The sequence below is a fragment of the Stegodyphus dumicola genome, chromosome 8, assembly GCF_044657685.1.
Source record: "Stegodyphus dumicola isolate Sdum_Otavi_A_Nest chromosome 8, ASM4465768v1".
NCBI lineage: Eukaryota > Metazoa > Arthropoda > Arachnida > Araneae > Eresidae > Stegodyphus > Stegodyphus dumicola.
This window is the reverse complement of record NC_140775.1, coordinates 73,289,494-73,304,787: the sequence shown is the minus strand read 5'-3', so window position 1 is coordinate 73,304,787 and position 15,294 is coordinate 73,289,494. Positions and strand designations below refer to the sequence as shown.

Here is a 15,294-nt window from a genome sequence, read left to right as displayed (position 1 = left end):
AGTCTATCTATCTATCTATCTATATATTCTGTACAGTGTTGCCATTGCTCGCATTGAAATCGTTGAGTTCGTTAACCAAAATTTCGTTAAAGTTTTACAAAATATGAAATAGATAGTAAAACAAATTCAAAATTCTAAATTCGGGCTTCCAGGTGCCCATATTTGGGTGGAGGATTACGTTATTCAAAATTTTATAGCTTACCGTCATTTTTCATAATGCGAGAGACATGCATACGTTCATGCAGATTATTCACTATCTAATTTCCTTCAATATAATATAGGGCGATAATATTTGGTGGCAACAATTTGAAAAGTGATACAACGCCTTTTTTGATTCAACGCAAAATGCCGTTTCAAGACTAATAGCCCTTCTGGGTTAACGCCCATTTGGGGCTAAAAAAAAAAATAAAATTAAAGGAAAGGCAATATTAGAAAGAATGCGATGAGGAAAAAACCAACTAAATCGTAATGATTTTTATGTATTTTTAGCTTTTCTTCAATGATCGTAACATTATGTTGGGAAAAACTTTTTCTGCTGCGCAATTAGAAAACAAGGCTTTTGTTAAAAAAAAAAAAAAAAAAAAAAAAAAAAAAAAAAAAAAAAAAAAAACATCGAGATAGTCGTATAGGTTTGAAAATGAGAAGACGAGTTAGGAAACACGAGACCTTATATAAAGTTTACGTAGAAATGATAACTTCGCTGGAGCTCTGCATCACACAATACACTCTGTTCCAAAAGTTTATAGACTAAAGTAAAAAATTACATGTTTAAGAAAAATAGAAATGTCTAAAATTACCCAATTAAAATATGTTTACTTAAAGCACATGTGCCTTGCATTCGAGCAAATATTTAACAAAATTATTACCTTGTCTTTTAGAAAAAAATAAAAGCAAACACAAAAAACGTGTGTCCCAAATGTTTATAAATAAATGTAATTTTATGCAAATTGGTTAGCAACAATCATGATAGGGGAACTTGAACCTTTTATGTGATAATGCCTTGATTCAAGCTTCCAATTTAAAAAAAAGAATAAAAGATAATTTGAACTGCGTTTAAGTATGCTACGCATTTTTCTGATACGCATTTTTCTAAAGCTACGCATTTTTCTGATGCTGAAGTTAGAACTTTAAATAGCACGATAATTAAGTTAAAGAAATTTCGAAACTTCTGAATCGATCTGAAAGCATGATTTATTGTGTAATATCTCGTAAGAAGCCACATCAACCAAAACCACGTTCCCCCCGAATGACGGATAGTGGCAGAGACAGGCGGATACAAAGAATGACTTCGACACAGAAAAAGTTCGTTCGCCGAATCACAAGGGCTTGTGGACTGCAAATATCCAGAAGAAAAAAAAAAAAAAAAAAAAAAAAAATTGTTCTTAAGGGAATCAAGGAATCTGGCTACATTAATTTTCTTAAAAATGAACTCGATCATTGCAAAGCTTCACAAACAAATGAGATTGCAATGGGCCCGTAACACATGGTATATGGTGACCAATGTATTTCTGTATAATTTTCAGTGATGAAGGGGGAAAAAAAGGAATCTATATGATTCTGACTGCACAAAAATGTCATATTACTGGCATGACTTACGAAAAGAGCCTCGGAGCTATTTCAGTAGGAACACTGGAGGTGGATCTGTTATGATGTAGGCAGCTTTCGGTTTCAACGGGCAAATGGGTTTCACCTTTCTAGATGGTCGGCAAGATTCGTTAAAATACATAGAAGAGACCATCTTATGCCATTTGGAGAAAACATTGGAGGACAGAAATTGAGTGTACCAGCATGACGATGTTCCCGTTCAATACCTCTAATACTACAAAAAATTACTTAGACATAGAAAATGTCTCTGTTCTTGAGTGGCCACGAATGAGCTTTGATCTAAACTCAGTCTAAATGTGTGAGGTATTATGTTTCAGAGATTTTACGAGAATGGCTGTTTTCTTTCGTGAATGAATGCCTTAGAAGCAGCCTTTGAGAGTGCATGGTACAATGTGGAATCAGAATTGTTACAAAACTTAGTTCTCTGGATGGAAAAACGTGTATTCGATATCATACGGAATAATGGGGCGACTTTGAAGTATTAAGTTATTTAAAATTGATCATAAGTTGTTAAAATGTAAATGTTCTATAAACTTTCGGGACCGCCCAACCGGCATAGTGGTTAGCGTCGCTGACTACCGTGCCGACGGGCCCGGGGTCGAACGCCCGGAGAAGGCATGGATGTTTGTAAATGTATAATGTCTGTGCGGCATGGCGGCACTCCAAATATGCGGCAAGCCGAAAGTCCCCTCTTGTGGCTCAATGCAAGGGGAGAGGGAAGGGAGACCCCCGGACCCGTCCCCAGGGGCTTTTCATCAAAATTGAGAGCGGAACTGAGCCATATTGCACTGTCACCCGTTAGGTGCTCAAGGCTATTGCCAACAACAGGCGCAATCCTGCGCTCTTTGCCACGAGGAATTTCGTGGTCTTGAGCTGACTACATCAGACAAGTGAGCATAAAAGCAACAACAGCAAACTTTTGGGACGCTTATTCTTGCGTGTTTTTATTTTTCCTAAAATACAATTTGCTATTTTAGTTGAATATTTACTGCAATGCAAGTCACATGTGATGCTAAATAAACAGATTTTTATTTGATGTGTGTGTTCTTTTCTAATTTTCTAAAACACTTAATATAATCGACTCTATAAACTTGTGGTGTTGCGTGGCCCCAACTTGCCCGCAACAATAGTAGTAACTGCTTTGAACTGGAAAGTACACAAACTCTTAAGAACGGTTTAACTCCCTTTTTATTCCACTTTATAAGTTACAGATGCGTTCACATGACGCTCACAGACTACGCCGACGCGGCGGTTAAATAAAAATAAGAAAGTACAACTAAAAATGAATAATAACAAGTCACTACCTACGAGGCTCTCTAAACGTAACTAACTTAACCGCGTTCTAAGATACACCTGAGATTTCAGCAAACTTTCTGAATAAAAAGTTGAAAGATTCAACTAACTGCCGAAGCAAGCACACAGGCCGAAATGCGCGGTTCTTAAATTTCTACCTAGCAACCTTCACGCTCGTGAATCAATAAAGCACGCCTACAAACTCGTTTCCTTTCTATTTAACTCAAAATTACTTCTGCTAAAAATTTGAATCCTTTGCGCGTTCTACTAAAATTTACATACTCTGGCATTGGCAATTCCAGGGCAAAGTAAAGGCTTGACAGGAAAGATAGCTTAAAATAAATGTTAGTTAAAATAAATATAAACCCTACATTTGCCGCTGCCAGAATTTGGTAAACTTGGAAGCAGGTCCTAGAAACGACCTGTTGAAAACTTTCCATATTCTGAACTAAAATTCAAGAGCTTCGTTTACATAAAACAAACTGTTTTCTGAAAAATTAGAATAAATTTCTGTCGATACATCATTTTACCATCTCTTCTTATAGGAACTTTTCCTGGACTTCAGCAATCAATCTGTTCCCTTCCTTCCAGCATCTGGAAGGAATAAGTATCTGTATCTTCTAAATACATTATGATTTACACTTTCTTAACATTGGATAAAGTTTTCGTTTTCGATCCTTTATTTTCCTTAATTAACTGCTTAATTCACATTCATTCAAGTATTCAAACATGAATTTAACTTTACCCTGGCTCTCCACCATGTGTGGTGTCAAACAGCAATATTCGTGTTTTAGTATTGCAACATTTCCCCTAACCACAATGATTTGTTAGAATTCAGCGACCAAATAGACACACCTTAATCGACATTCTAAAACTCGATGAGCTATATTTAACATTCTTAAAATTCAAGTGTAGGTGGAGAACCCTACAAAACACATTCATTCTAAATTCCCCCTCATTCATCTTTAGACATGCAGGCTTTCGCTCTAAAGCATGATTTTATCTACAGTTTAATACTTAAATTTGAATTCATTTCGAGTATTTACTTTTAGCATCTTAAGTTTTATGCTTCTAGACTAAATTCTAGAACATAACTTTCAAGTATTTACGTATATTTACAAAATTCTAATACACATGATTTTTACAATTTACCATACAATGAATAAGATAAAAATAAAATTTTTACTTCACGCTTTCTTCGCCAGGCTGGCGGCACTGAAACTAAATTTCTCATTAATACAAGAATACGAAGTTATTTTCACTTTCGGCCAAATTTTGGCTTTAACATAACAGAATTACTCTTTCGACCAACAGGAACTGCTTGTACTTAGATTTTATACTTAAAGAAAATAATACTTTTCCCTTAGCTAAATAAAGTAAAACAAAACTAAGTCTCAACCGAGACAAATTGACTTCCGTCAAAACATATAACTTCGTATTTACGCATAACATTTCGGAACAAAAGAAAAAATTTATAGAAGATTTTAACTTATCTTTGAGTTTTCGATGATTGGAACTCCGACATCCTCTTCCGGCAGAACTGCTCCCACGTTATGGAGATCATAGAAGTCAGTCGTCGCCTTTGTGTTCTTCGAGTTTCGTCCATGGTGATTTTTCTTTTTTCCCTCTGTACGCCGGCCTCTTGGAGTGGTAGTCGTCGGGTTCCTGTCTTTTCCGTTTTGCCCCTGGACGGCTGGTCTTGGCGGCCTCCGGTCTGGAATCGTGCTTGAATTTCTTCTGTTGGTGGTGGTCTTTTCGTTCCTCCTGCTGTCTTTTTGTTCTCGTGAACGGCGGCCTTGTTTGCTCCTGACTATCTGGCCCTGGAAGTGGTTTCCTCGACGCAGAATTTCTACTGCGGTGCATTGTAACTGGTCTTTTCCTCTTTACCAAAGATTCTTTACACGGCGGCTTTGATTTCTTGTATTTATTAAATGCTGGAGTCAGAACATTTTCCTTTCTTCTTTTCGGGACCGTAGCATGACTTGTAGAAGGGCTAGGTTTCTCTTCTGTTCTCTGCTTCTTGGGTGGTGGAGAGGGTGACGTTACTTCTGGACCTTCCACTTCTTTTGCGCTTGAGTCCTGCAAGAAACTTTTAAGGATTTCAAAATCATTTTGATTACAATATTTTTTTACCTGGTCGGGACTTGCTTTACAGATTTCCCCTCTCTCGTTCTTAAGGTACAATACGACTCCCTTGATTTCCTGAATTACATAGGGGCCTTCAAATTTTGGAGCTAACTTTGCAGTAAAATTGTCTGGGGCACTTGATAAAGAAAATTTCCGCTTCAACACTTTATCCCCAACTTTAAAATCTGCTTCACGGCGTTTTCGGTCATAGTACAATTTCTGTCTATTTCTTGCCGTATCCAAACTTTTAACCGCCTGGTCAATGCGTTTTTGTACATATTTTTGTTTAAATTCTTGCTCTCTTTGTTGCACAAAGAATAATTTATCTAAAGGCGTAATTAACTTCCGTCCTAAAAATAATTCTGCTGGAGTTTTCCCCGTAGTATCGTGATTTGCTGTTCTTAAAGCATAAGCTAACTCGTTTATGTAGCCATCCCAGCGCTTGTGATGTGTGCTAACATAACTTCGAATTATATTTTTACACTGTTTTTATTAACTCTTTCTGCTATGTTTGCCTGTGGTCTATACGGAACCATTTTGATATGGCGTATGCCAAGTCCAGTGCAAATGTTTTCAAATATTTAGCTAACGAATTGTTTACCGTTATCGCTAATGACTTTTATCGGTGCACCGTATTTTAAAATGTATCTGTGTAAGAATGCATCTGCGACTGTTTTGGCTGACGCGCGTTTAAGTGGAACAATTTCTGTCCATTTTGAAAAATGATCTACAATTACTAAAAGAAACCGATTTTTATTTAACTCACTCTGGTGGAAAGGACCAAGAAGATCTATGCCTAAAATTTCATTCGGAAATGTATCGCGAATGCTATTTTAAGTACCCGGCCGGGCTGTAATTAATATCATTTATTAACTGACATTGATTGCAGGACCTGACATACGCAGTTACTATTTTGTATAATTGCGGGAAATATACCGCCTCGCGTACCTTTTTTAAAGTCTTTCTGACCCCTAGATGACCCGCTGTTTTCGCATCGTGTAATTCCTTCAAAATGCTTAATCGAAGCGAGGCTGGGATGACTGGTTTGTATTCGAAATTTTCGTTTGTTGTTTTCGTATAAAATAATAAATTATCTATTATTTCATAGTTTTCTGCTCTACTTCTTATCGCATCGATATCTGTGTGTTCAAAGCTTTCGGGGTCTTTCAAATACGCATAGATACTTCCAAATTCAGAATCAGCTTTTAATTCAGCAATAATTGTTTCTCTAGAATCTAAAATTTTTGAAGTCAACACAGCGCATTTGAATTCATTGCCTTCATCGTCCAGTTTCATACGAGATAGTGCGTCAGCTACATTGTTTTCCTTACCCGGTTTATATTTAATTATGAGGTTATACTCTTGAAGTTTTAAAGCCCATCTTATTAACCTGGGCGTTAGGCTTTTCCCCGAGTAAAGTCTACCAACAGCCGCATGATCCGAAAAGACTGTTACTGGCGCGAAATAAACTCGAAATTTGTGTACAGCCATTAATACGGCTAATGTTTCTCTCTCTGTAACTGTATAATTCCTTTGCGTAGGGTTCAAAGTTTTACTAAAAAATGCCAAAGGATGGCCATTTTGCATGAGAACAGCACCTACAGCATAGTCCGACGCATCTGCCGCAATTTCCAGGTTTCGTCCCCTTCCGGGAATTTTAAAACAGGGGCATTGATGAGTGCTTCTTTTAACCTTTCAAATGTAGTATTTGCTTCTGCTGTCCACGTAAATTTACTGTTCTTTCTTTGGCCTTCGCGGCTTTTAAAAACTCCATACCTAAAATAAGTGGACTTTTCAAATTTTTTACCAAAAAAATTAATACTTTAAGGCTTTCATTTTTAACCTGTATTTGTAATGATAATTTGCCAATACATTGACAAGTTTGTCCTTGCGCTGCTATGATTTCTGTGTTTTTATTTTTAAATAATCGTAACCTATTAAAATTCTTCTTAAAAAAGTATGACTCATAAAATTACCTTCTGCCCCTGTATCGATGAGGGCTTCTACTGGTACATCGCCAACCAGGACTTGTATAATCGGTAATTGTGAGTTCTTTAGGACGACCGCATTTGGGTATCTTCTTGAGGGTTTTTCGAAACTTCCGGGGTCTGGACCCTCGCTTTTACAGGCCCCTCTACTCATTTAAAGCTTTCCTTTCAACTTCTGCCTTCTGGGTACGCGGACGGTTGTTTTCAAATTTCCTTTTTTGGGCTTGGACCTTCGAGCTTCGATGAGTTAGCTTGATAGCTCTTTCCACCATAAGAGCGATTTGTGTTTCTGGTCTGTTCATTTGAGGATTGCCTTCGGAGACCTTGAGAATACGATGCCCCTCTAGCTTTTTCCGCTATTCTGCGATTTTGGAACTTGACCGCCAACTCGAAGAGTTCCTACAATGTGCTTGGGTTTCGAATTTCAAAGTAATCTTGAACAGCAGGTAGCAATCTTGGTAAGATTATTTCAATAATTTCCGCGTCGGGTTTCTTCCCATACAGCATATCCGTCAGCTTAATTTTTCGCTGAATAAAGTCCGTCAACTCTTCTATATTCCGTTGATAAAAACTATATAGTTCGGCTTCTAGCCTTGCTCGATCTTTCACTATGGGGAAGGCCTTTAATAACGATTTTTTGAAATTTTCAAATGTATATGTCTGGCCTCCGAATTCCCCTAATAAAAATTTGCCTATATTCTTCCACCATAGCGCGGCCTATCCTCTTAGTGCAGATGTGGCGATGGCAACTTTTTGTCTTTCAGGCACAGGGTAGAGCTGGAAGTGATTGTCGAGGCTTTCTAGAAATATCGCCACCGAATTTTTTCCGTCGAAATTGACGTTTGGCTTAATTGACGCTCTCATCGTCTGGACGAGGTATCCAAATCCTTCCAATTGGCTTGCCATTTCTTGTTGATGTCCAGCAGCTTCCATCCAATTTTCGGCCATTTCAGTTCGACAAGTGTTCGGGCGCCAATGTAATGTTGCGCGCTTCCAACCTGCACGCAACAATAGTGGTGACTGCTAAGAACTGGGAAGTACACAAACTCTTAAGAACGGTTTAACTGCCTTTTTATTCCATTTTAGAAGTTACAGATGCGTTCACTTGACGCTCACGAACTACGCCGACCCGGCGGTTAAATAAAAATAAGAAAGTACAACTAAAAATGAATAATAACAAGTCACTACCTACGAGGCTCTCTAAACGTAACTAACTTAACCGCGTTCTAAGATACACCTGAGATTTCAGCAAACTTTCTGAATAAAAAGTTGAAAGATTCAACTAACTGCCGAAGCAAGCACACAGGCCGAAACGCGCGGTTCTTAAATTTCTACCTAGCAACCTTCACGCTCGTGAATCAAGAAGGCACACCTACAAACTCGTTTCCTTTCTATTTAACTCAAAATTACTTCTGCTAAAAATTTGAATCCTTTGCGCGTTCTACTAAAATTTACATACTCTGGCATTGGCAATTCCAGGGGAAAGTAAAGGCTTGACAGGAAAGATAGCTTAAACTTAAAATAAATATTAGTTAAAATAAATATAAACCCTACAAACTTCTGGGACAGAGTGTAAATGTACGATAACGAATGGGTGGGAGATTTTCATTTAACCTAATTTTGGGCACAGCTTTTGGATCTATTCCAGTATAGGATAACACGCGTGAAATAATTTTCTTTAGAAAAATATGCGCCAACTTAATACTTCCAGCTAGAAGATACACTTTCGTTAACAGCTCATTTTTGAAGAACTTTAGTACTGTGGTAAGAAATATATCTCTTAAACTAGTTATTTCAGAAAAAAAAAAAAAAGTTAAAGATAAAAACAGAACAATACTTTTTAAAAATGTTTCATGACAATAACTTTGAAAATTTGAGCAGTATTAAATTTAACGCTTATTATTATTATTTTCAAATCCTTGTTTAATGGTCAAATTAATCACTTTACAATTTAAATTTTTATATCATTTTGTAGGACGAATAAGAATTTTCAAATGAACTTTTTTCGGAATTTCTAATACAGTTTGCGAAATTTCCAGCTTAAAAAAAAATTTTTTTAAGTGATATGATTATTTGTATAGTTAGCTTACTGTTCTTAACAATGATGAATTTTTAAATTAAAAGATTTAATCTTTCATGGTTAGCAAACCAGTGATTTTTAGATGATGGGATCGGATTTGTAAATCAAACGGAACTTTAAATGTAATCTTACGCGAGATTGAAAAAAATTATTTTTCTACTTTCAAAGGCGGTCACTTTTTTTTACACATTCGGTACCCTAAAATTATTTTTACATATTCCGTAACTTAAAAAGTATAAAATGAAATACACGCAAAACTTTCTAAATTACATGGTTTAGTAAATTGTAAAAAATAATTTTTGGTATCATAATATCCCTTATAGTAATGTGTGACCTGTATAAAGGGTATTTTCCGTTATGCACTTGCCACGTAGGTACTCTTCTGTTTTGAGGGCCGTAAAAAAATTGCAGCGAAAATGTATGCACAAAAGCGCCAATTTTAGCAAACGCGCCCATTTAACAGTGCGCCAAATGTAGCGTACGCGCTGGTTTCAGATTGCGTAAGTTTATATAGTTCTATATTTCTTAAGACGCCATTGAAATACTAATTTAATTTTTAAATCCTTTTTTGATATCCTATGGATTTAACAATTTGGAAATTGCCATGATGGAAAGTCTTCAATAGAATTTTGGGTAAAGTGCAGAATCACTCACTGCTTGACGCGTTTTTAAGAATTGCATATACTCGGTATCCATGTGCACATCCCAGAATTGCACAAAAAATGGCACTGCGCACCCCCTTGACTTTATCTATGTACATATCGACCTATTTTCATTTAAAAAGTAAAATAAAATTGACAAAAATCCAATTGTTTTTACCCTTGTAAAATGTGGCAAACAAATAAGTGAGCGATTCTGCACTTCTGAATTCCGATTCTGAATATTTTCAAAGAAAAGGTATCATTCATTATAGAAAATTACGTTTGAACTACCAACGAGATGAAATTATGCTTTAACGATAAGTCGTAGCGAAATAGCGATGCAGGCATCCATTCAGTTATGTTTAGCAATTTTTGTATAAATTATAATAATGATCTGAAATAGTTATTTACTCTTATGCTTCCATTCAGTCATGTTTAGCCTTTTCCATATAAATTACAATAATAAAAAAGTATTATATGAAATTAACCTTTCATCTAAATTAAAACATCAATCTTAGATAGTTATTTACTATTATACTTCCTTTCTTGGCTGCAATTATTAGGGTTGTCGCAATTATTTTTGGCAGCATTGGCATCAACAATAGTTTGGCAATTTTTTACGGCCCTCGAAACCGAATAGTACCACCACGTATTTTGACGATGTTGTTGTAATAATATATGTGCGTGTGTGTGTTTAATAATTCTAACACACACACGCGCATACAACCATTGTCCCCGAATGGCATGTGTTGTCGGCATGTGTTTGGTTGCTTTTCCAAAGGGCCAAAAAGCGTGGCCAGATGCATAACGGGAAAACAATCTATATTTAATTCAATGAACATTTCATTCAATATAATTCATAATGAATTGTGGATCAGGATCATCAACAAAAAGTCGTCTTAATGTAGCTCGGTTAGTCTGAAATATAACTAACTTTCGGAAACTTAAGATTCGAAAATAATCATTAATAAATCAAGAAAAATAATTTTATAAAACTATTATAAAAGAGATAAAATCTCAACAACAAATTCATAGTGCATTGCATTCTCTATTCGTTACATAATGAATCATATTTATTCTGGTACAGTATGGAAATTATCTGATTTCGAAAATTTTAAAATTTAGCTTCTAATTGAAACGGATCGAAATTCCAGTTGTCTTTAAAAATGCGTTTATTCGGCAATATTTCTCCAAATACTAATAACTAATAACGCTTTTCGTGGAAATTTGTTTTATTATCTATTTCACATTTTGTAAAATTTTAACGAATATTTGATTAAAAAAACTCAACGATTTCAAAGACAGCAGTGGCGACACTGTAAAGAATAAAACATTTTTTTAAATATTTTTAGTCCAAAGGCTCTAGAAATGGCTTTGGAAACGTGTATCTGTGTGTGAATGGGAAGGGGAAAAAAAAAAAAAAAAAAAAAAAAAAAGGCCCCTTTGGGAGTAATATAAAATCTGAAAGCTTTCCGATTTTTTTTTTAAAGAAATTTTGAGCGTTCAGGATTGGAAGACCTTCCTTGTAACCTGCCATTTTCGTAAGTACTGCATTTTCGTAGTGCTCTCTTATTACATTTAAACATCTTAACACTGCTAAATCGTATTCATCAAAATACAATAATAAAATTCTTCATCAAAATAATCAATCATAATCATTTATACTATTAAGATATTTAAATAAAAAGTAGTTGTATATGATTATTCGTACATTTTAGAACTAAATTTTTATTTCATGTCACATTAAATTTGAAACTTCATTTCTATCGTTTGAGGGGAGAAAGTGGAAGGCAGAGAGAGGACAATTTCTATCCAAATATGTATAGCCTTAAAATGATCATTTCATTCAATAAAATAAATCTTTGAAAATCTTACCCATAAAATATTTAGGAACGCTGCAAATTATTACATATCTTTTATACACAAAATATAAATATACATCTAATCACCTCAAACCTCAGAACTCAAATATATAACAGTGCAAAAACAGTTACAGTTCGAAGAATGTTTAAAATGCATTCAATTTAAATCATACACGTGCTTAATATTCACTTGTATTAAATTGCTTTTCTATTTGTTTTGTCAACTATGAAACGAATATAAATATAGATATGTAGTTTTACAATTTTGTGATAGTTCAATAACAAAAATAATTCATGTTTTCTTATGTACTCAATGATGACTATTTAAATATCCATCATAAGGTAACCAAACGCTTTACATAAACGATTATTTTAGACCGAGGAGCTAATAACATTGTATTGCTTGTTAACGCAGCACGAACATAAAATGAAGTGAAATGAAACTTGGAAATGGTTTTTGACAAAATTATATGGCAACGGCCAGTAAAAGCATTTTTAAAGCAATAATTTCCCAGACATTTACTTCTTACACCAAATTTTTAATTAAAGTATCCGAAGCATTTTAATATGAATCTACTAACTTTATTAATTCCATTGATTTTTGAGTCAGATAATTTGAAAATGTTTCCTAAATACCTAGATTTCCATCTGAAATAACAAATTCTTCTTTCAAAATTTTCTCTTCAGTTATCTACATTTTTGTTTCCAAATTATGGATGTACATAGATTTATCGAAATTCTCTAGTTAAGAAAATATAAATTAAGTATGAAAATTCACTATTTAATCATAATTCAAGTATGCTGCACATAAAATTTATCAGCACCTGAAATATTATTATTTTCAACAACTCATGCTAAGATGTGGGCGGGGGGAGGAGGAATCATGAATGGAGGAGTGGAATATTTTTATCTTTTCTTTTGCGAGCAAAAATCAATAAATTCCCACTTTGATGAAAATTTTTATTTAGTGTATCTGTATCTTTACTTATTTTTTCAAAATTATATAAAAGGTGAATAAATGTAGCATCATTAACACCACGAAGAGCAAATCAATGCTGAAATTTATAGCTTAAATGACATTTTGGGTCAAATGCCATTAAGGGTCGCACCAGAGCCGGCGCAACCGGTGCCGCCTCATTGGGAAGCAACATTTTTAGTATTTAGAAAAGCAGCATGCAACAAAATTTAAATACAACCAAATTTTTAGAATTTAGGTGAGATTCTAGTTAGCAGAAGTTACAGATGGCAAAATTTTTAGAATTTTGGGAGATATCAGATGCAAAGTTTAGGATCGCAAAGATTGCACGGGCCGGCAAAACGCCTAGCTAGAAGACCCTTGCTAGAATTAATATTTTGTTGAGAAACGAAAAATAATCAGCAAGGATACGCAGATTTCTCATAGAAAAAAAAATGAAATTTCTCAAAAATTAAAACTCATGAATGAAAATTTTGCATTAATTCGCAAAATAAATAAATCCAAATCACAGTTTTTTCGAACCTATTGTAATCGAATAAATTACTACTATAATATGAAAAAAAATTAAAGCTTTGTTATAGGCTCAATATTGTCTTCCTGGAGTCATTGTCTTCTATCTGTAATCACTATATTATAGGTAGTACTAAAAAATTTCTCTTAGCATCCACGCTGTTGATGAGATTGTGAAGGTCTTGAAGTGAGAAGTTTTTGTGACAGAATGTTGTTGCGTTAAAAAGACCTATACGACATCGATGTAAGTGTCTTAATTGACCAGTGCAAGAAGTTGCTCATAAAAAATAATGGTTATCCATCAATGAGTTCTTCTTTAAATGTTTTTAAAAATAGTACTCTAGCGAAACTTTCTAATAATAAAATCTAGCTTCAAAGCTATTGTAGAACGGCTCTCGGTTACAGATGGATAAAATAATCTGGAAATTTGCTAATAAGATCCATTGGCTACTTTGGATAGCATGCGTAAAGTCAATTTAGTTGAACTCTTCTCTGCTACTGTGGTCAGCTACTGTAATCAACAACTGTCAGTTTTGTGCTTCTGTCAATGTAAACTTTCGCTTTTTGTCAAAATAAATTTTATCTTATCTCCAAAATATAAACATAACTTTGCCTCTTAGATCATCTGATCGACTCCGCAAGATGTGAATGAATGCATAGTTTGGACCTTCTAAATCTTGAATAAAATTCATAATTTTGAGTAGAATTCAGAAAGCGCTGAAAGCAGTGATTTAGAAGTAATAAAGAAATAAGAAAATTTAATATTTAGTTAGGAATGCTATATAAATGATGCATATTAAACATTAGGTTAATGATAAATTACACTGAATAATAAATAAAATATTGGGTTATCTAGAAAGTTCTGAGATTTTTTTGGCAATAAATACAAATGAAGCAGAGCAAAAGCATAAGAAAATTTCACTGAATCACATAAGCACTATTTTTGGTGTATAACTTTTTTGCCAACTCTGTAGCATTTGGAAAATTTCTTTTCTTGAAAAGGTCATTACATTTCTTGGTTCTTGAGTTATCGAGGTGCTGTTTACATATACTATAGTGTACATTTAGGACTTAAATTCAGCCAGAAAAGGTTGAACTTTTTCTTAGTAACCTTTTGAGTAAAAATTATAATTACAACCGGAGCCCCAAATAAGAAGAAATCCAATGTTTTATTTTATTATTTAACTATTTACCATTAATTTAATAGTTTATTAAATTTTTAATCTCTTTACATTTTATTTAATTTTAATTAATTAATTGTTTTAACTATTATACAGGTTATTATTTCAGTTATTAATTACTTTCTATCTTTAAGACACAATAACACACCGAACAAATACTAATTCAGAAATCAAACAACAAAAACCAAAGTTACATTTTCAAAATTTTCATAGGACTAGTTTCGATGGTTTTACCGAACCACCATTCTCAGCTGCAAAACCATGAATAAAACGCATGAATAAAATAAATTTGCGGCTTTGCAGCTGAGAATAGTGGTTCGGTAAAACCATCGAAACTAGTCCTGTGAAAATTTTGAAAATAAAATATAACGTTGACTTTTGTTGTTTGACTTCTGAATTGGTACTTTCTATCTTATTAGTTATTTTATTTATTTATTTTTGTTCCTTTTTTCTGACAGTTTTCTGTAGAATTTCGGCACTTATAATTTTAGAAATTAAGCCCTGATGTACTGTACTTTTCGGAATATTTACTCTGTTAGTTTCAAAACTGCATAACGAGAATTTTCATTGATAGCTTCTTTTAATAGTTCCTTATTTACAGGAGATGGTCATTCAGAGTTAGCGTCATCTTTGAGGCTGAAATTTCTCCCTTCTCAAACCAACTTCGAATTCTATCACTGTATACAAAGCAGCACTTTGTCCAAAATATCGTTATCCGTGTATAATACCATAGGAAACCACATTTTACAAGCAGTCAGAGTAGCATATTTTAACTTTTTGAAATAGGAGAGCATAAAATAACGAAAATAAATTTTTAGGGTTCTCCATTCTTAGCCCTAAAAAAAAAAGTGCCGTAATACATGGCAAAATTAGGCAGCGTAAGCCGAAAAATCCGCATTTAAACATACTTCTTATCAAGGTCTCTAATTATCAACAGCAACAAAATCATTAGAAGAAAACATGCTGCGGTTTGAGCTTTCTGGATGGCCCAATATAATTATTGATAATATACGCATTAATAAAATTAATTA

General features: G+C 34.1%; 1 protein-coding gene across 2 annotated transcripts in view; it reads right to left on the bottom strand.

The window, feature by feature from the left end:
- LOC118195637 (uncharacterized) overlaps positions 1–11,710 on the bottom strand; it is a 70,386-nt gene extending 58,676 nt beyond the window's left edge. For both annotated transcript variants that reach the window (XM_085822946.1, XM_085822948.1), the window contains exon 1: positions 11,610–11,710. In XM_085822946.1, the coding sequence (XP_085679072.1) occupies positions 11,610–11,613 (4 nt within the window). In that variant the 5' untranslated portion in view covers positions 11,614–11,710. The remainder of the gene's footprint in view (positions 1–11,609) is intronic.
- Between the last annotated feature and the right edge of the window lie 3,584 nt (positions 11,711–15,294).